Below are 22663 nucleotides of genomic sequence, written 5' to 3'. Positions count from 1 at the left end.
TTGGTAATACAAACAGAGAGAATAAAAGACAAGAGGACGAAACTGTGAAACGAAACTGCGTCAGTAGGTGGTAGTCATGAGGAAAATTTCTCTAATATCATGCAGTTTTTGTCGGTGATGCTCTCAAATATCATACAGTTTGCGTCGGCGTCACCCAGTTCAGTTCTCTGCCGGCTTTACGAAACGTAAGGAAAATAGGATTTAGAACCTACTTTCTAATAACAAATGTTCTTTTATATAATTCGTTTTATTCTATTATATTTTTTGGCAGACAATTTGAAATTATAACTGCCGATGCAGGCATTGTGCGACATCTATACGGTTGACATTTGTTGTTTTTGTAGAAGAGAAATGTTCGTCCTCTTGTCTTTTTATTCTCTCTGGTGGTGTAATGATTTTAAAAGGGCACACTGAAACCACTAGAAGAAATTTTTTTATTATTTTTAGAAAATTTTAACTAAACAGTATTCCAAACGCTGATATCACGCCGATATCACAAAAATAAGTAAATACTGTTCGAGAAATTCAAGAAAATTTATTAGACATAATTACTTTTATTTTTCACTTGTTAAAGAAAATTTTGTAGTTTGAAGGAAAAATATTGGATTCCAAAATTGCAAAAATGTCTTTATTGACATACAAAGTTCAAGATGGCGCCCATTGGTACTAAAATTTTTTAGTTAATTTTATGTAACATACGCAAAAAATGATTATAGTAAAGAAAACTTTCTCCAAACATAAGAGTTCTATAAACTAAAATATATTGGTAAATTGGTTTTAGTGAAATAGAGGAGTCACTTTTTTTTGAGTGCACGCCTTTTTAAATTAAAATCAGTATTTATTCACTCAAAAAAAAGTGAACTCTCTATTTCACTAAAGCCATATTAACTTTATATTAGTTCATAGAATCATTATGTTTGGAAAAAGTTTATTTTAGTCAAATAATTTTTTGCGTATGTTAGTTAAATGAACTAAAAAACGGGAAAAAGTTATACACAAATAAAGCATAAAGATTTCCTAATTTCGTATTTCTTACAAAATAGTTCATTATTTCTTTAAATTTGTAAATTTTACCAAAAATGTGTCCATCATGAACTTCGTATGTCACTAAAGACATTCTTGCAATTTTGAACTCCACGATTTCTCTTAAAACTACAAAATTTTCTTTAACTACTGAAAAAATGTAGTTATGTCTAATAAATTTTCTTGAATTTGTCGAAAAATATTTACTTATTTTTGCCATATCGGAGTGATGCCAGCGCTTGTAATACCGTTTAGTTAAAATTTTCTAAAAAAGTTCAAAATTTTCTAAAATTAATCGAAAGTTATCTTTCCTGATGGGTTCACTGTTTTTTCAGTGTTGCCAGGGAATTTTTTCGGTTTACCCTTCAAGGACAAAAAACGTTCTCTACTTTCCCAAAAACTCCCTACAATATTTTTCGTTAATTTTAAACACAATTTACAAAACAAAAATTATTCTATGTGCTTTATTATTTTAAAATATATGAAAAAGCAAATTATATACTACGTAAAAATAAATTTGTATTACCACGACGGTTGCCCCAGTTGGTAGAATTCTATCAAAAATTGTAGATTTTGTAGAATTGATAGAATTCTTGATGTTTTGGTAGATCAAATCTTTATAGAAATAAAATTTTGGAAAAAGTTTCTATAAAATAAAATTTTGAGAAATTTTTCTATAGAAATAAAATTTTGAGAAAAAAAAACTTTTTAGAAATAAAATTTTGAGAAAAAAAACTTTTTAGAAATAAACTTTTGAGAAAATTTTTATAAAATAAAATTTTTAGAAAATTTTTTATAAAATAACATTTTGAAAATCTAAAATTTTGACAAAATTTTCTATAGAAATAAAATGTTGAGAAAATTTTTATAAAATAAAATTTTTAGAAAATTTTTATAAAATAAAATTTTGAGAAAATTTTTTATAAAACAACATTTTGAAAATCTAAAATTTTGACAAAATTGTCTATAGAAATAAAAAATGTTGAGAAAATTTTTATAAAATAAAATTTTGAAGAAATAAAATTTGAAAAAAAAAAAATAAAACTTTGACATAATTTTCTATAGAAATAAAAGTTTGACAAAATTTTCCATAGAAATAAAATTATCACCAAATCTTCTATAGAAATAAAACTTTGACAAAATTTTCTATTGAATTAAAATTTTGAAAAAATTTCCTATAAAAAAAATTCTATACAAATAAAGTTTTTGAGAAAATGTTTATAAAATAAAATTTTGAGAAAATTTTTATAAAATAAAATTTTGAGAAAATTTTTATAAAATAAAATTTTGAAAAAATTTTTATAAAATGGCATTTTGACAAAAATTTCTATAGAAATAAAATTTTGACAAAATTTTCTATAGAAATAAAATTTTGACAAAAACTTTCTACAGGAATAAAGTTTTGACATAATTTTCTACAGAAATAAAATTTTGACATAATTTTCTATAGAAATATTTGTTTGGTAGATTTTTTCTGCACGAGTGGTAACCGTGGTTACCACACATAAATAAAAAAAATAAAATGTTGAGAAAAAATTCTATAGAATTAAAATTGTGAGAAAAAAATCTATAGAACTAAAATTTTGAGAAAAAATCTACAGAAATAAAATTTTGAGAAAATTTTTATAAAATAAAATTTTGAAGAAATAAAATTTGACAAAAAAATAAAATTTTGACAAAATTATCTATAGAAATAAAATTTTGACAAAATTTTCTATAGAAACAAAATTATGACAAAATCTTCTATAGAAATAAAACTTTGACAAAATTTTCTATTGAATTAAAATTTTGACAAAATTTTTCCTATAAAAAAAAATCTATAGAAATAAAGTTTTGAGAAAATGTTTATAAAATAAAATTTTGAGAAAATTTTTATAAAATGGCATTCTGACAAAATTTTCTATAGAAATAAAATGTTGACCAAATTTTCTATCGAAATAAAATTTTGACAAAAACTTTCTACAGGAATAATGTTTTGACAAAATTTTCTACAGGAATAAAGTTTTGACACAATTTTCTACAGAAATAAAATTTTGACATAATTTTCTATAGAAATAAAATTTTGACATAATTTTCTATAGAAATATTTGTTTGGTAGATTTTTTTTTGCGCGAGTGGTAAAAAATTCTATAGAAATAAAATTTTGAGAAAAAAATCTATAGAAATAAAATTTTGAGAAAATTTTTATAAAATAAAATTTTGAAAAAATAAAATTTGACAAAAAAAATAAAACTTTGACATAATTTTCCATAGAAATAAAATTTTGACAAAATTTTCCATGGAAACAACGTTATCACAAAATCTTCTATAGAAACAAAATTATGACAAAATCTTCTACAGAAAAAAAACATTGACAAAATGTTCTATTGAATTAAAATTTTGACAAAATTTTCCTATAAAAACATTCTATAGAAATAAAGTTTTGAGAAAATGTTTAATAAAATTTTGAGAACATTTTTATAAAATAAAATTTTGAGAAAATTTTTATAAAACAAAATTTTGACAAAATTTGCTATAGAAATAAAATTTTGACAAAATTTTCTATAGAAGTAAAATTTTGATCACATTTTCTATCGAAATAAAATTTTGACAAAAACTTTCTACAGGAATAAAGTTTTGACAAAATTTTCTACAGAAATAAAATTTTGACATAATTTTCTATAGAAATATTTGCCATTTTATAAAAATTTGGACGAGTTGTAAAAAATTCTATAGAAATAAAATTTTGGCAAACATTTTCATCACAATTAAAATTTTGACAAAATTTTCATCATTCTATAGAAACAAAATTATGACAAAATCTTCTACAGAAAAAAAAAAAACATTGACAAAATTTTCTATTGAATTAAAATTTTGACAAAATTTTCCTATAAAAACATTCTATAGAAATAAAGTTTTGAGAAAATGTTTAATAAAATTTTGAGAACATTTTTATAAAATAAAATTTTGAGAAAATTTTTATAAAATAAAATTTTGACAAAATTTGCTATAGAAATAAAATTTTGACAAAATTTTCTATAGAAGTAAAATTTTGATCACATTTTCTATCGAAATAAAATTTTGACAAAAACTTTCTACAGGAATAAAGTCTTGACAAAATTTTCTACAGAAATAAAATTTTGACATAATTTTCTATAGAAATATTCGTTTGGTAGTTTTTTTTGGACGAGTGGTAAAAAATTCTATAGAAATAAAATTTTGAGAAAATTTTTATAAAATAAAATTTGGCAAAAAAATAAAACTTTGACATAATTTTCTATAGAAATAAAATGTTGACAAAATTTTCCATAGAATCAAAATTATAACAAAATCTTCTTCTATAGGAACAAAATTATGACAAAATCTTCTATAGAAATAAAACTTTCACAAAATTTTCTATTGAATTAAAATTTTGACAAAATTTTCCTATAAAAAAAAATACAGAAATAAAGTTTTGAGAAAATGTTTATAAAATGAAATTTTGAGAAAATTTTTATAAAATAAAATTTTGAGAAAATTGTTATAATATTGCATTTTGCATTTTGACAAATTTTAACAAATTTTCTACAGAAATAAAATTTTGACATAATTTTCTATAGAAATATTTGTTTAGTAAATTTTTTTGCACTAGTGGTAACCGTGGTTACCACATATAAATAAAAAAATAAAATGTTGAGAAAAAATTCTATAGAAATAAAATTTTTAGAAAAAAATCTATAGAAATAAAATTTTGAGTAAATTTTTATAAAATAAAAATTTGAAGAAATAAAATTTGACAAAAAAATAAAACTTTGACATCATTTTCTATAGAAATAAAATTTTTACAAAATTTTCCATAGAAACAAAATTATCACAAAATCTTCTATAGAAACAAAATTATGACAAAATCTTCTATAGAAATAAAACTTTGACACACATAAATTAAAAAAAAAATAGAATTTTGAGAAAAAATTCTATAGAATTAAAATTTTGAGAAAAAAATCTATAGAAATAAAATTTTGAAAAGAAAAATCTATAGAAATAAAATTTTGAGAAAAAATTCTATAGAAATAAAATTTTGAGAAAATTTGTATAAAATAAAATTTTGAAGAAATAAAATTTGACAAAAAAATATGACTTTGACATAATTTTCTATAGAAATAAAATTTTGACAAAATTTTTCATAGAAACAAAATTATCACAAAATCTTCTATAGAAATAAAATGTTGACAAAATCTTCTATAGAAATAAAACTTTGACAACATTTTCTATTGAATTAAAATTTTGACAAAATTTTCTATAAAAAAAAGTTTTTTGACAAAAATTTTGTATAGAAATAAAATTTTTACAAAATTTTCATCAGAAAAAATTTTTACAAAAGTTTCGTCAGAATGAAAATTTTGACAAAATTTTCTATAGAAATAAAATTTTGGCAAACATTTTCATCACAATTAAAATTTTGACAAAATTTTCATCAGAAATAAAATGTTGACAAAAAATAAAATTTTGACAAAATTTTCTGTAGACATACAATTTTGACAAAACTTTCTGAAGAACTAAATTGTTGCAAAATAATATATTGTTGGTAGTTGTTGGTAAGATTTGCTCCAAATGTTGGTAGATTATTTTGGTATCAAGTTTCCACCGTGACTGTAAATGTTCGTGTGGAAACGTAATATAGAATCAAATGCTTTTTTCGACTAAAACATTCTTGAAATTCAATAAAACCGTGTTTTTTGCACTATGCTTTTACAAAATCGAGATTTTCTTCCCGCATGAACTTTTCTGTTTTGCCAAATTTGTAAAAGACTATTAGCAAGTGGGTTTGTTAAAGACTTTCTTAAAATATTAAAAAAAAAAAATTAACAAAACTATTGTACCATAAATCTGATGTCGGCTCAAAAATGTCTACACAAAAGGTAATTCGCGTTATTCATCAGGATGAAAAGGTATTAAAAAAGTACTATATTACAACATTTTCCATCCCTGCTTCAGGATTGGTCCAAACAATATATTGTTTGTTTTGTTTAAACATATTATGTTTCACTTTATGTTTCCTTGTATGGATATATTTTTAAGGCGCCAATTGGTTACTTCCATTATTTTAATTGCAACATACTCTCTAGGTCTCTCTTTCTAAACACATATATGTTAATAGGCTATTGCTAATTTAATATATGTTTGCATCTAAGCATATTATATTTACAAACATTTTATGTCCCAAACATAATATGTTCTAACATATTAACCAGTGCTGCCGCTAGTGAAAAATTGAGTGAAGTAGATTTTGAAAAGAAGTGGAGTAGATTGAATAAAATTGAAGTAGCATACATTTTTGAAAACATACCCTCCACCATAGGATGGGGGTTATATTAACTTTGTCATTCCGTTTGTAACACATCGAAATATTGCTCTAAGACCCCATAAATTCGTGGTGAAATTCTGAGTCGATCTGAGCATGTCCGTCAGTCCGTCCGTCTGTTGAAATCACGCTAACTTCCGAACGAAAGGAGCTATCGACTTGAAACTTGGCACAAGTAGTTGTTATTGATGTAGGTCGGATGGTATTGCAAATGGGCCATATCGGTCCACTTTTACATATAGCCCCCATATAAACGGACTCCCAAATTTGGCTTGCGGGGACTCTAAGAGAAGCAAATTTCATCCGATCCAGATGAAATTTGGTACATGGTGTAAGTATAGGGTCTCTAACAACTATGCAAAAATTGGTCCACATCGTTTAATAATTCAATGATTAAAACCGCTATGTTCATCGTAATTAAAGGAATAGGAAAAACAATTAGGTAATATGGGGAAAAATTTTAAAATTTGAAGCAGGACAAAAAGTGAAGCAGATTTTTTGACGAAGGAGTGACGAAGTAAATTTTGTGAAAATGAAGGAAAATACTTCGATTGAAGTAGTAGCGGCAGCGCTGATATTAACATATATGTCCCAAACATATTATGCTAGTTTATGAACATATGCTTGCACTTAAACATTATATGCTTCCACTTAAATATATTGTGTTCAAAAAAATTGAATTCCAAACGTATAAGCATATTATATTTACAAACATTTTATGTCCCAAACATAATATGTTCCAACATATTAACATATTATATGTCCCAAACATGTTATGCTAGTTTATGAACATATGCTTGCACTTAAACATTACATGCTCGCACTTAAAAATATTGTGTTAAAAAATTGAGTTCCAAACGTATAATTTTTACACCCAAACATATGAAAAACAGTATTTTTCATCCGTGTAGGCCAAACATTTTTTCCGCGACGACAAATACAATAAGTTTGTTGGCAACATTTTGCTCTTTTCTTGTTTCCGAATGTTTTGATGTTAATATTGCAGGTGTTTTTGATATTCAACAATGGAGTTGAATAAAAACATGTAGGACCTTATTATTATTTGTTAAATTTTTTGAAGATTAAAGAATTTCCTCGTGGCCAGGCAACAACAATACCTTAAACGATTCGATAAATAATGGCAACCCTAGCCGATTTCCGCGAAGGAATTAGAATAGATTTTAATTGGGCGATACGCGATTTCAATTTGGCGATAGTCGTCACGGTATTCCGTCGCGTATTTTAGGCTTCCCATAAGAAATGCACGTAGATAAACAAATTTTCGCCTATCGCTATGATTATCTTTGGACACTTTCATGTTGCTCCGTTAGGCTTTAACGGCCTATTAACAGAAAGTAAATTGCAAATATCTTCACCACGATTACTTTGAACTGATAAAATTTCATCAGCTAACTGACTATATAGAATATACAGAAAAGACATGTCTTCCTAATCGAATTAGCGAATAAATTCTTAAATTCTTCAGATCGTCAAGAGGAAGTCGTACCCGATGAGCCACCCAGCTATGAAGCCCCACCCGATTATGAGGAAGTAATTAAAATCGGCATGAATCATGAAATACGAGAGCAACGAGGACGCGATCGTCAACGCAAACATCATAGGCGTCACAGAGATCGAAGTTGCAGTAGGGCCAATAGCAACATAACGGTGGCCTCTACACTGTACATGGACAATAATAGTGAGTTGCCATCAACTTCAGCTGCTGCCTCAACCGTGGCGAATGAGGGCGTTAATCATTGTACACTAAGATCAACTGCAGAAGAATTAAGTGAATCGGATGGAGCTATAGGTGGATGTGTTGAACAACCGGATCTTGCTCATCAAGTTCTAAGGGCAACACAAAACTGTGGTAAATATATTGCAAATTAATTATTCACATTGTTTTCTTCATATAATAATAGTTAGTGTCATTTTTAAAACGATTATTTTAACGAAATAAAGAATCTCGTTTGCAGGTATTGCAGGCCCGGTTGAAGCACCAGAGACAGCGTCAACGCAAGTTACATGCAAATGCAACTGTAAAAGGAAGGCGTTAATGATATCAGAAGATAATACCGTTCGACATACCACATTGAATACGTAAGTTTCTTTTGAACTTAGAAAAAACAAGTAAGGAAAGTCTAAAGTCGAGCGGGGCCGACTATATTATACCCTGCACCACTTTGTAGATCTGAATTTTCGATACCATATCACATCCGTCAAATGTGTTGGGGGCTATAAATAAAGGTTTGTCCCAAATAAATACATTTAAATATCACTCGATTTGGACAGAATTTGATAGACTTCTACAAAATCTATAGACTCAAAATTTAAGTCGGCCAATGCACTAGGGTGGAACACAATGTTAGTAAAAAAATATGGGAAACATTTATATCTGAAGCAATTGTAAGGAAACTTCGAAAACGTTTATTTATGGCGATTTTACAAGGAAAATGTTGGTATTTTGACCATTTTTGTCGAAATCAGAAAAACATATATATGGGAGCTATATCTAAATCTGAACCGATTTCAACCAAATTGGGCACGCATAGCTACAATGCTAATTCTACTCCCTGTGCAAAATTTCAACTAAATCGGAGTAAAAAATTGGCCTCTGTGGTCATACGAGTGTAAATCGGGCGAAAGCTATATATGGGAGATATATTTAAATCTGAACCGATTTCAAGCAAATTTGGCACGCATAGCTACAATGTTAATTCTACTCCCTATGCAAAACTAAGATCAAGGCAAGCGCAGCCGTCTCAATTCGAACTTAGCAGTGATTGATAGCAACGTGCCCCATCTTTAAACGAGGGCCACATGCACTAAACAAAAAATATTATTTTGCAAAAATTTATTTCTGCAGAAAGGCTGGTCAAAATTGTATTTCTGAAGAAAAAAAATTCTATGAAAATTTTGTCAAAATGTTATGCTATTTTTGTCAAATATTTATTTCTATAAAAAATTTTGCCCAAGTTTTATTTCTATAAAAAATTTTATTTCTATAAAAAATGTCGCCAAATTTTAATTTCTATAGAAAATTTTGTTAAAATTTTATTTCCATAATTTTTTTTTTCAAAATTTCATTTCTATAGAAAATTTTATCAAAATTTTATTTCTATAGGAAATTTTGTCAAAACTTTATTTCTATAGAAAATTTTGCCAACATTTTATATCTATAGAAAATTTTATCAAAATTTTATTTCTATAGAAAATTTTGCCAACATTTTATTTCTATAGAAAATTTTGTCAAAACTTTATTTCTATGGAAAATTTTGTTAAAATTTTATTTTTTTAGAAAATTTTGACAAATTTTTATTTCTATAGAAAATTTTGTTTAAATTTTATTTTTATAGAAAATTTTGTCAAATTTTTATTTCTATAGAAAATTTTGTCAAAATTTTATTTCTATTTCTATAGAAATAAAATTTTGACAAAACTTTATTTCAATAGCAAATCTTTTCAAAATTGTATGTCTATAGAAAATTTTGTCAAAATTTTATTTCTATAGAAAATTTTATCAACATTTTATTTCTATAGAAAATTTTGTTAAAATTTTATTTTCATAGAACATTTTGTCAAATTTTTATTTCTAGAGAAAATTTCGTCAAATTTTTATTTCTCTAGAGAATTTTATCAAATTTTTATTTCTATAGAAAATTTTGTCAAAATTTTATTTCTATAGAAAATTTTGTCAAAACTTTTCAAAATTATATTTCTATAGAAAATTTTGTCAAAATTTTATTTCTCTAAAAAATTTTATCAAATTTTTATTTCTGTAGAAATTTTTGTCAAAATTTTATTTCTATAGAAAATTTTGTCAAAACTTTATTTCAATAGCAAATCTTTTCAAAATTATATTTCAATAGAAAATTTTGTGAAAATTTTATTTCTATAGAAAATTTTATCAACAGTATATTTCAAAATTTTATTTTTATAGAAACTTTTGTCAAATTTTTATTTCTATGGAAAATTCTGACAAATTTTTATTTCTATAGAAAATTTTATCAAATTTTTATTTCTATAGAAAAGTTTGTCAAAATTTTTTGTTCTATAGAAAATTTTGTCAAAACTTTATTCCAATAGCAAATCTTTTCAAAATTATATTTCTATAGAAAATTTTGTCAAAATTTTATTTCTCTAAAAAATTTTTATTTCTGTAGAAATTTTTGTCAAAATTTTATTTCTATAGAAAATTTTGTTAAAATTTTATTTTTATGGAAATTTTTGTCAAATTTTTATTTTTATAGAAAATTTTGTCAAATTTTTATTTCTCCAAAAAAATTTATCAAATTTTTATTTCTATAGAAAATTTTGTCAAAACTTTATTTCAATAGCAAATCTTTTCAAAATTATATTTCTATAGAAAATTTTGTCAAAATTATATTTCTATTGAAAACTTTGTCAAAATTTTATTTCTATTGAACATTTTATCAACATTTCATTTCTATAGAAAATTTATCAAATTTTTATTTCTCTAGAAAATGTTATCACATTTTTATTTCTTTAAAAAATTTTGTCAAAATTTTATTTCTATAGAAAATTTTGTCAAAACTTTATTTCAATAGCAAATCTTTTCAAAATTATATTTCTATAGAAAATTTTGTCAAAATTTTATATCTATAGAAAATTTTGCCAACATTTTATTTCTATAGAAAATTTTGCCAACATTTTATTTCTATAGAAAATTTTGTTAAAATTTTATTTTTATGGAAAATTTTGTCAAATTTTTATTTTATAGAAAATTTTGTCAAATTTTTATTTCTCTAAAAAAATTTTATCAAATTTTTATTTCTATAGAAAATTTTGTCAAAACTTTATTTCAATAGCAAATCTTTTCAAAATTATATTTCTATAGAAAATATTTCTATTGAAAACTTTGTCAAAATTTTATTTCTATTGAACATTTTATCAACATTTCATTTCTATAGAAAATTTATCAAATTTTTATTTCTCTAGAAAATTTTATCACATTTTTATTTCTATAAAAAATTTTGTCAAAATTTTATTTCTATAGAAAATTTTGTCAAAACTTTATTTCAATAGCAAATCTTTTCAAAATTATATTTCTATAGAAAATTTTGTCAAAATTTTATTTCTATAGAAAATCTAGTCAAAATTTTATTTCTATTGAAAATTTTGTCAAAATTTTATTGCTTTAGAAAATTTTGTCAAAATTTTATTTCTATAGAAAATTTTGTAAAAATTTTATTTCTACAGAAAATTTTTGTCAAAATTTTATTTCTATAGAAAATGTTGTCAAAACTTTATTTCAATCGAAAATCTTTTCAAAATTATATTTCTATAGAAAATTTTGTCAAAATTTTGCCAAACTTTGGTTTCTATAGAAAATTTGCTCAAAAGATTTTATTTCTATACAAAATGTTTGAAGTGGCTCTTAGCCATGTTGGGTAGAATTCTACCAACTGTGGCCACATGTACTTTTCGATTGCCCGGCTCAATACCAGGTGATTCTGGACGCTCATATTGTCTTTGGAATCACTCATTATACCCGATGCCTGGAGAATAGGTAGGATGATTTTACTACTGAAGTCAGGCAAATACTCGAGCATGACTGATTCGCACAGTCCGATGTTCATATCACTGGCGGCCCTAATGGGACGTGGAATATTTCAAACTACTAGCACAACAAGCCGTGCCATAGAAAATTTTGTCAAAATTTTATGTCTATAGAAAATTTTGTCAAAATTTTATTTCTATAGAAAATTTTATCAAAATTTTATTTCTATAGAAAATTTTGTCAAAATTTTATTTCTATATAGAACATTTATTTTATTTATAGAAAATTTTGTCAAAATTTTATTTCTATAAAAAATTTTGTCAAAATTTTATTTCTATAAAAAATTTTGTCAAAATTTTATTTCTATAAAAAATTTTGTCAAAATTTTATTTCTATAGAAAATTTTGTCAAAATTTTATTTCTATAGAAAATTTTGTCAGAATTTTATTTCTATATAGAAAATTTATTTTATTTATAGAAAATTTTGTCAAAATTTTATTTCTATAGAAAATTTTGTCAAAATTTTATTTCTATAGAAATTTTTTTCAAAATTTTATTTCTATAGAAAATTTCGTCCAAATGTTATTTCTATAGCTGAAGTGTGTTCCTAAGGACACATGACACACAACATTTTTTCGCTTGTCCTTTTAAACCAACCCCGACTGACTTTTACTCTAGACACATACCATCTGGTCCCCAGTTTTTTCCAAATACAGTTTAAATGTTATTTCTGAATCTTTGAGCCTTAAAGCATATACGCTGTTATCTGATCTGTATTAACGCAGCCCTGTAATGTTCTGAAAGGTCTGAAGGTGTTCCATTGATATCATTTCATCCTACCGAAGATCTTCTTTCTTCCGCAGTTCTCCCAGTACACCACCACAAGAGGAAATGGCTCAAGATTTCTGTGACGATTCATTAAATATATCTTGTACTTTGGGAAATCCACATCCTCCAATTCCACCCGAAAATGATAGGAACTCAAATGAAAATGATAATGAAGGTTAGCATGTCAATATTTTGAAAAAAAAAATTGGAGATCATTTTGTTTGTAAAAAATTTTTATTGCATATTTTCAGCTGCAGCCTCTAGACCTAAGAGTTTCGTTGTAAATTGCACCGAACACACCTATTTAAAGAAAACATGGATTGTTATGAATAACGATGGCCGAAGCTATCGCGTTCAACGATTACGTCCCACTCTCTCTTCACCGGAATCCTTCCTAAGTGATTGGTCCTGTTATGGAGATACAATCAATTATGGTTCCATACTAACACGCGACCAGCGTTCCAACTTAAGCAATAATACCAGCCACTATATATCGGATATATCTCGTGATACATCCGATACATTTATCCATGGTCTTCAATTACCTGCGGCCAAGACGAAAAACAAGAATCAAAATAATAGCAATAGTAGCAATACAACCATATATCCCGAAAGAAGGGCATCTCATGATGATACTGCTTCAGCACATCATTTGGTTAAAAATGATAGCGATGATGATGATGATGATGAAGACGATAAACGTAATATATCCTGTTTTAGTGCTGTGAATAATCCTTTTCGCAGTTCAAATGCAGCGAGAATTAAATATTCAACCGTTGCTGCTGGCATTGGTATGTCATTAGCCGGTGGACGTAATCGTCGTCGCCATGGTAGAAGTAAATCGCTCACAAACTCTGGACGTTCGAATGACACCAGACAACAGGATTCATTGAAACGTAGCTCCTCTGCAAATTTATTGATGGACTACGAAACGGTCAGAGAGTGCCCGAATAGTACAAGGACAGAATCTATAGTATATATAATTTAATATTATTTCATTTATATTATGTTATGTGTGTGGCAGCACACCTTACAAAAATAAACTTTAGATATATGAAATATATCACGTTTGCTTTTCACATTTTAATAATTTAAATATAGAAAAAATAAAATAGTTTTTTCAGTTGGATTTCCGAATCTTCAAATATTGCATTTTCATTTTTCCTCGACAAATTTGGTGACCCCGACGTAGCAATGCCGAACGAATCAGGAGATGGAGCTTCCGCGGCTCAACAACCATCCCATGCCATTAAAATACCAAGATTCTGGAGAGAACATCCATTACTTTGGTTTGCCCAGGTTGAAGCTCAATTTGCCCTATATCGAATTGGAGATGAACGGACAAAATACCACATACTCGTCGCAGAGTTGGACACCGAACTGCTAACCCACGTAAGCGACATCGTTTTGAATCCGCCTAATGACGTATATTCCCAGATAAAAAATCGGCTGATCGAACATTTTTCTGTGTCTGAGGAAAACCGCATTAAACGACTTCTTAACAATATGGAGATTGGTCAGAAAAAACCAAGTCTATTGTTGCGCGAGATGAGGAGTCTATCTAATGGTGGTGTCACTGAAGATTTCTTACGAACCATGTGGATGCAGAGATTACCTTCTCATTCACAAGCTATTTTATCAACTTCTACCGAATCATTAGACAATCTTGCAAAGATGGCTGATAAAATAGCCGATATATCCACTTCCGGAAGCGTATCAGAAATCACGCAAGGAAAGACATTTGATTTTACATCAATGTGCAAACAAATAGAGATGCTCACATTATCCGTCGAAGAAATACAGAAAAGACTTTCTAGGAATTCTTCAAGGGGACGATCCAGAAGCAAGAAAAGAGATATGTCTCAGCACGAAGTGTGCTATTATCATCGACGTTTTGGTAAACACGCCAAGAAATGCCGAAAACCTTGCTCATTCAACCTTTCACAGTCGGAAAACAATTAAACCGGTCACTTGAGGCGACCAGTGACCGGATTTCACCAACTAGTCGCCTGTTTATATACGATAAGACAACAAAAATGCATTTTTTAATCGACACAGGGGCAGATATTTCTGTTATTCCGGGTAATGGAAACTGTCAACCACAAAAATATTCACTCTTCGCCGCAAATGGAACACCTATCAAGACTTATGGAAACGTCGTTATATCCCCAAGTCTAGGACTCCGCCGCACCTTTCAGTGGAATTTCATTCGTGCAGACGTATCGCACCCTATTATCGGTGCAGATTTTTTAAAACATTACGGTCTATTAGTTGATGTGAGAAAGAACGTTTTGATCGACCCCGAAACTAAACTGCATACCAAAGGCGAAGTGAAAGAAATTTCGAACTACTTTGAAATAAAAACTGTGTTAAATAACTCCAAATATCACGAATTGCTGGCTAGATTCCCCGACATCACAAGCACATCCAGTCGTAATAAAATTGTGAAACATAATGTTCAACACGCCATAATAACAACAGGCTCTCCGGTATCAACAAAACCTCGCCGTCTTCCGCCAGATAAGTTAGCCATAGCAAAGCGAGAATTCCAGTTCATGATTGATCAAGGTCTATGTAAACCATCAAAAAGCTGTTGGGCAAGTCCTTTACATATGGTTCCTAAAAAAAATGGTGAGTGGAGACCATGCGGAGATTATCGACTTCTTAACGCGCAAACAGTTAAGGATAAATATCCACTACCTCATATTCATGATTTCTCTCATGGCCTTAAAGGGAAGTCAATATTCTCAACAATCGATTTGGTAAGAGCCTACAACCAAATACCTGTCTCGCCTGAAGACGTTCCGAAGACCGCGATTACGACTCCATTTGGACTCTTTGAGTTCAACTTCATGACATTCGGATTATGTAACGCCGGACAAACCTTTCAACGCTTCATGCATGAAGTGTTAAACGGTCTGGAATTTTGTTTCCCATATTTAGACGACATATTGGTTGCCTCCGAAACCGAGCAAGAACATCTAATACACCTAGAAAAGTTGTTCACGAGACTACAAGAATATGGTGTAATTGTCAACGTCGCTAAATGCAATTTCGGCAAAAGTTCCGTAACATTCCTAGGACACCTCGTGGAGGAGGCGGGTATCAGACCACTCCCCGAAAAAGTTTCCGTCATTGTGAACTACCCTCTACCAACCACAGTTAAGGAGCTTCGACGCTTCATAGCAATGACAAACTTCTATAGAAGATTTATTCCAGGAGCAGCAGCCACCCAACTACCACTCTCTAGCTTCCAAAAAGGAAACAAGAAAAACGACAAAACCAAGATTGTCTGGACCGATGAGGCAAAAGCTGCCTTCGAGAAATGCAAGTCCGATATTACAAATGCGACTGTTTTGTCACATCCTAGTGAAAACTTGCCAATATGTGTGATGGTAGATGCATCTGATATCGCGATAGGAGGTGTTTTACAACAAAGAACAACAGAAGGTTGGAAACCTCTTAGTTTTTATTCAAAAAAACTTTCCAACACACAAAGAAAGTATAGCACGTATGATCGCGAACTTCTTGCAGCTTATTCTGTTGTAAAATACTACCGTCATATGCTCGAAGGTCGTCAGTTTATTATATTTACGGACCACAAGCCCTTAACATTTGCATTCAGACAAAATTTAGACAAAGCAACTCCACGCCAATTTCGCCATTTGGATTATCTTGCTCAATTTTCTACAGATATCAGACACATTAGTGGCTCCGAAAACATTGTAGCTGATGCTTTGTCACGAATATCAACAATTTCGACGCCAACCTCGATTGACTACAATCAAATTGCCGATTCGCAAAAATCCGACACGGAATTAAAAGGTTTACTTGAAAACACCAATTCTCATTCCTTAAAATTAAAGATTGTTCAAATTTCCCCCGATAACCCTCCACTTCATTGTGACATTTCTACAGAAATTGCACGACCTTATATACCAATTAATCTAAGGAAACTTGTTTTTGAAAAATATCACAACTTGTCTCACAGTGGAGCCAGCGCTACTACGAAGCTCATTCAAAAAAGATTTGTGTGGCCAAATCTAAAGAGAGATATAAAGGTATGGACCCAACATTGTATCATGTGTCAGAAATCTAAAGTCCATCGGCATACTCAAAGCAAAATCGGCATATATCCCGCAACGACCGAACGTTTCAATCACGTTCATATTGACATCGTTGGCCCACTGCCGTTTTGCAAAGGTTACAACTATTTGCTAACTTGTATCGACCGTTTTACACGTTGGCCCGAAGCCATCCCAATTCAAAACATTACAGCGTCAACTGTAGCCGAAGCCTTTTTTAGTGGGTGGATATCAAGATTTGGAGTTCCATCAAAAATATCCACAGATCAAGGTCGTCAATTCGAGTCACAACTCTTCATGGAATTAGTTAACATTCTTGGAGCAACTCGAATAAGAACTTCACCATATCACCCATGTTCAAATGGAATGGTGGAACGATGGCATAGGTCGCTCAAAACAGCTTTGATGTGCCACAACACCAAAAATTGGTTAGACTTTCTGCCTACGGTACTTCTCGGCTTACGATCAAGCATTCGCGAGGATATCAACTCATCCCCATTCGAGCTCACATACGGAACAGCTATAAAATTACCTGGAGATATGTTAACAGAAACTCAAAATCAGGCACCTACAGATGATTTTGTCATAGCTCTGAAGAAAAAAATGAACGATCTCAAACCTGTAGCTCCAGTTCATAAACAAAATCGAACTGTCTTCATTGCAAGTCATCTCGAAAACTGCACACACGTATTCGTGCGAAACGAGGGAGTAAAGAAATCATTGGAAACCCCATACAGTGGACCATTTCGAGTTATTCGTCGTTCCGATAAATTATTTACCTTAGACATCAATAGTAAAGAGAAAGTCATTTCAATCGATCGCATTAAACCAGCATTTATATTTAACACTGATATTTCTGAAGACCCAGCAATGTTCCCCGTGCCGAATGTACAACCCACACCACCAGAGCCAACCTTGAGGAGAAGTACACGTAACCGAAGGCCACCTGTTCGATTCAAATAGTGGTTTTCTAAAAAAACCTCTGGGGGGAGTATCTGTGGCAGCACACCTTACAAAAATAAACTTTAGATATATGAAATATATCACGTTTGCTTTTCACATTTTAATAATTTAAATATAGAAAAAATAAAATAGTTTTTTCAGTTGGATTTCCGAATCTTCAAATATTGCATTTTCATTTTTCCTCGACATGTGTATATAACAGATTTATATAGTATGTGTGCATGATTATTTAAGTAACGCCAGTGATATCAAAAATAATCAAGGTATATTTAGTGGAAAACTAATAAAAATAAAAATAAAAAAATTGGTTTCTTTTTTTAACCATTTGCTATAAGATAGATGTGCAGTTGGTAGAATTATACCAAAAATTGTAGATTTTTTACTGTTTGGTAGAAATAAAATTTCGTTGAAATTTTCTAAAGAAATAAAATTTCGACAAATATATCTGTATAAATTAAAGTTTTACATAATTTTTTATAAAAATAAAATTTTGACAAAATTTGCTATAGAAATGAAATTTTGACAAAATTTTCTATAGAAATAAAATGTTGGCAAAATTTTCTATAGAAATAAAATATTGTGCAAAATTTTCTATAGAAATAAAATTTTGGCAAAATTTTCTATAGAAATAAAATATTGTGTAAAGTTTTCTATAGAAATCAAATATTGACAAAATTTGCTATAGAAATAAAATTTTGGCAAAATTTTCTATAGAAATAAAATTTTGACCAAATTTGCTATAGAAATAAAATTTTGGCAAAATTGTTTATAGAAATAAAATTTCGATAAAATTATATAAATACGATTTTGGCAAAATTTGCTATAGAAATAAAATTTTGACAAAATTTGCTATAGAAATAAAATTTTGACAAATTTTCTATAGAAATAAAATATTGTGCAAAATTTTCTATAGAAATAAAACTTTGACAAAATTAGCTATAGAAATAAAATTTTGGCAAAATTTTCTATAGAAATAAAATTTTGACAAAATTTGCTATAGAAATAAAATTTTGGCAAAATTTTCTATAGAGATAAAATTTTGACAAAATTATCTATATAAATGAAATGTTGACAAATTTTCTATAGAAATAAAATATTGGCAAAATTTTCTATAGAAATAAAATTTTGGCAAAATTTGCTATAGAAATAAAATTTTGGAAAATTTTCTATAGAAATACAATTTTGGCAAAATTTTCTATAGAAATAAAATTTTGACAAATTTTGCTACAGAAATAAAATTTTGACACAATTTACTATGGAAATAAAATTTTGACAAAATTTGCTATGGAAATAAAATATTGGCAAAATTTTCTATAGAAATAAAATGTTGACAAATTTTCTATAGAAATAAAATATTGGCAAAATTTTCTATAGAAATAAAATTTTGGCAAAATTTGCTATAGAAATAAAATTTTGGAAAATTTTCTATAGAAATAAAATTTTGGCAAAATTTTCTATAGAAATAAAATTTTGACAAAATTTGCTACAGAAATAAAATTTTGACAAAATTTGCTATGGAAATAAAATTTTGACAAAATTTGCTATGGAAATAAAATATTGGCAAAATTTTCTATAGAAATAAAATTTTGGCAAAATTTTCTATAGAAATAAAATTTTAAAATAATTTTCTATAAAAATAAAATTTTCTATACAAATACTTCTATCGGTTATTGACAAAATTTGCTATAGAAATGAAATTTTGGCAAAATTTTCTATAGAAATAAAATTTTGGCAAAATTTTGTATAGAAATAAAATATTGTGCAAAGTTTTCTATAGAAATAAAATATTGACAAAATTTGCTATAGAAATAAAATTTTGGCAAAATTTTCTATAGAAATAAAATATTGTACAAAATTTTCTATAGAAATAAAATTTTGACAAAATTTGCTATAGAAATAAAATTTCGACAAATTTTCTATAGAAATAAAATATTGTGCAAAATTTTCTATAGAAATAAAACTTTGACAAAATTAGCTATAGAAATAAAATTTTGGCAAAATTTTCTATAGAAATAAAATGTTGACAAAATTTGCTATAGAAATAAAATGTTGGCAAAATTTTCTATAGAAATAAAATTTCGACAAAATTATCTATATAAATAAAATGTTGACAAATTTTCTATAGAAATAAAATATTGGCAAAATTTTCTATAGAAATAAAATTTTGGCAAAATTTGCTATAGAAATAAAATTTTGAAAAATTTTCTATAGAAATAAAATTTTGGCAAAATTTTCTATAGAAATAAAACTTTGACAAAATTAGCTATAGAAAAAATTTTGGCAAAATTTTCTATAGAAATAAATGTTATGTGTATATAACAGATTTATATAGTATGAGTGCATGATTATTTAAGTAAAGCCAGTGATCTCAAAAATAATCAAGGTATATTTAGTGGAAAAATAATAAAAATAAAAATAAAAATAAAAATAAAAAAATTGGTTTCTTTTTTTAACCATTTGCTATAAGATAGATGTGCAGTTGGTAGAATTATACCAAAAATTGTAGATTTTTTACTGTTTGGTACAAATAAAATTTCGTTGAAATTTTTCTACAGAAATAAAATTTCGACAAAATTATCTGTATAAATAAAATTTTTACATAATTTTTTATAGCAATAAAATTTTGACAAAATTTGTTATAGAAATAAAATTTTGACAAAATTTGCTATAGAAATAAAATTTTGGCAAAATTTTCTATAGAAATAAAATATTGTGCAAAATTTTCTATAGAAATAAAATTTTGGCAAAATTTTCTATAGAAATAAAATTTTGGCAAAATTTTCTATAGAAATAAAATATTGTGCAAAGTTTTCTATAGAAATAAAATATTAACAAAATTTGCTATAGAAATAAAATTTTGGCAAAATTTTCTATAGAAATAAAATATTGTACAAAATTTTCTATAGAAATAAAATTTTGACAAAATTTGCTATAGAAATAAAATTTTGGCAAAATTGTCTATAGAAATAAAATTTCGATAAAATTATATAAATACGATTTTGGCAAAATTTGCTATAGAAATAAAATTTTGACAAAATTTTCTATAGAAATAAAATTTTGACAAAATTTGCTACAGAAATAAAATTTTGACAAAATTTGCTATGGAAATAAAATTTTGACAAAATTTGCTATGGAAATAAAATATTGGCAAAATTTTCTATAGAAATAAAATTTTGGCAAAATTTTCTATAGAAATAAAATTTTGACAAAATTTGCTACAGGAATAAAATTTTGACAAAATTTGCTATGGAAATAAAATTTTGACAAAATTTGCTATCGAAATAAAATTTTGGCAAAATTTTCTATAGAAATAAAATTTTGGCAAAATTTTCTATAGAAATAAAATTTGACAAAATTTTCTATTGAAATAAATTTTGGCTAAATAAAGGAATAAAATTTCTACGAAATTGTCTATAGAAATACAATTTTTCTAAAGAATATATTTTGTTTGTTAGTTTTTTGATAGAATTTTCTCCAATTTTTGCAAACCGGCTGTATTATGGTTGTGTGACCACACCCCTGTCGAGTAAAGATTTTCCATGGCGATCAAAACAAATAACCTATAGAAGTATTTGTATAGAAAATTTTATTTTTATAGAAAATTTTTTTAAAATTTTATTTCTATAGAAAATTTTGTCAAAATTTTATTTCTATAGAAAATTTTGTCGAAATTTTATTCTTATAGAAAATTTTGTCAAATTTTTATTTCTATAGAAAATTTTTTAAAAATTTTATTTCCATAAAAAATTTTGTCAAAATTTTATTTCTATAGAAAATTTTGTCAAAATTTTATTTCTATAGAAAATCTTGTCATTAATTTTATTTCTATAGAAAATTTTGTCAAAATTTTATTTCTATAGAAAATTTTGTAAAAATTTTATTTCTATAGAAAATTTTGTCAAAATTTTATTTCTATAGAAAATTTTGTCAAAATTTTATTTCTATAGAAAATTTTGTCAAAATTTTATTTCTATAGAAAATTTTGTAAAAATTTTATTTCTATAGAAAATTTTGTAAAAATTTTATTTCCATAAAAAATTTTGTCAAAATTTTATTTCTATGGAAAAGTTTGTCAAAATTTTATTTCTATAGAAAATTTTGTAAAAATTGTATTTCTATAGAAAATTTTGTCAAAATTTTATTTCTATAGAAAATGTTGACAAAATTTTATTTCTATAGAAAATTTTGTCAAAATTTTATTTCTATAGAAAATGTTGTCAAAATTTTATTTCTATAGAAAATTTTGTCAAAATTTTATTTCAATAGAAAATTTTGTCGAAATTTTATTCCTATAGAAAATTTTGTCGAAATTTTATTGAGATGGTCGAGAACCCGCCGCCATGGGGGTTTCAAACATGCTGTAGTTTGCCCTTGTTATATAAGAGCTATATCAAAAACTGGAACGTTGTGACCCATACTTGGCACACTATTTCGAAGGCTTATATACTAGAGCTCGACCGAAGCGGTTTTTTTTTGCCGAAGCCGATGTTCGGAAAAAAGCAATAATCGGCCGAAGCTGATTATTTTCCTCAAATTTGTAATTAAAGAAATTTATTGTGTTTAAGTTTAATATTAGAATAGTTTTTTCAACAAATGCATAAATACAACAATAAAAGGTAGTTCAGTCCAGAAGTTTGATATTATAATGACAAAAAAGGATTTTTTATATTTTTTTACGTACTGGGTGTACTGGGTGTTGTGACTGAGACAAATTCAACACTTGGACAATTCAATGTGAAATAATTTATTCAAAAAGCTTCTACTTCGGTTAATCGTCCTCTTGACGCCGAAGGCTGATTCGTGGCCGATTATCGAGTTTTGACCGACTGCCGAAGCCGATGCTTCGGTCGAGCTCTAAAAAAGAAAAAAATTCGCGAAAATTTTTCCAATTAAAATCTTAATTGAGTTTTAAAAAAATATTCA

General features: G+C 27.0%; 2 protein-coding genes across 3 annotated transcripts in view; both read left to right on the top strand.

The window, feature by feature from the left end:
• Culd (CUB and LDLa domain) overlaps positions 1 to 13755 on the top strand; it is a 30549-nt gene extending 16794 nt beyond the window's left edge. For both annotated transcript variants that reach the window (XM_075305804.1, XM_075305803.1), the window contains exons 6-9: positions 7830 to 8213; positions 8320 to 8443; positions 12728 to 12867; positions 12944 to 13755. In XM_075305804.1, the coding sequence (XP_075161919.1) occupies positions 7830 to 8213; positions 8320 to 8443; positions 12728 to 12867; positions 12944 to 13680 (1385 nt within the window). In that variant the 3' untranslated portion in view covers positions 13681 to 13755. The remainder of the gene's footprint in view (positions 1 to 7829; positions 8214 to 8319; positions 8444 to 12727; positions 12868 to 12943) is intronic.
• A 131-nt stretch (positions 13756 to 13886) lies between these two features.
• On the top strand, positions 13887 to 14654 carry LOC142235932 (uncharacterized). Its single transcript, XM_075307180.1, has one exon. The coding sequence runs from the start codon at positions 13887 to 13889 to the stop codon at positions 14652 to 14654; it is 768 nt and encodes a 255-aa protein (XP_075163295.1).
• Positions 14655 to 22663: the final 8009 nt, after the last annotated feature.

This window comes from Haematobia irritans, chromosome 4 (assembly GCF_050003625.1).
Source record: "Haematobia irritans isolate KBUSLIRL chromosome 4, ASM5000362v1, whole genome shotgun sequence".
NCBI lineage: Eukaryota > Metazoa > Arthropoda > Insecta > Diptera > Muscidae > Haematobia > Haematobia irritans.
Note: the sequence above shows the minus strand (reverse complement) of the source record. Positions and strands in the feature narration are given on the sequence as shown.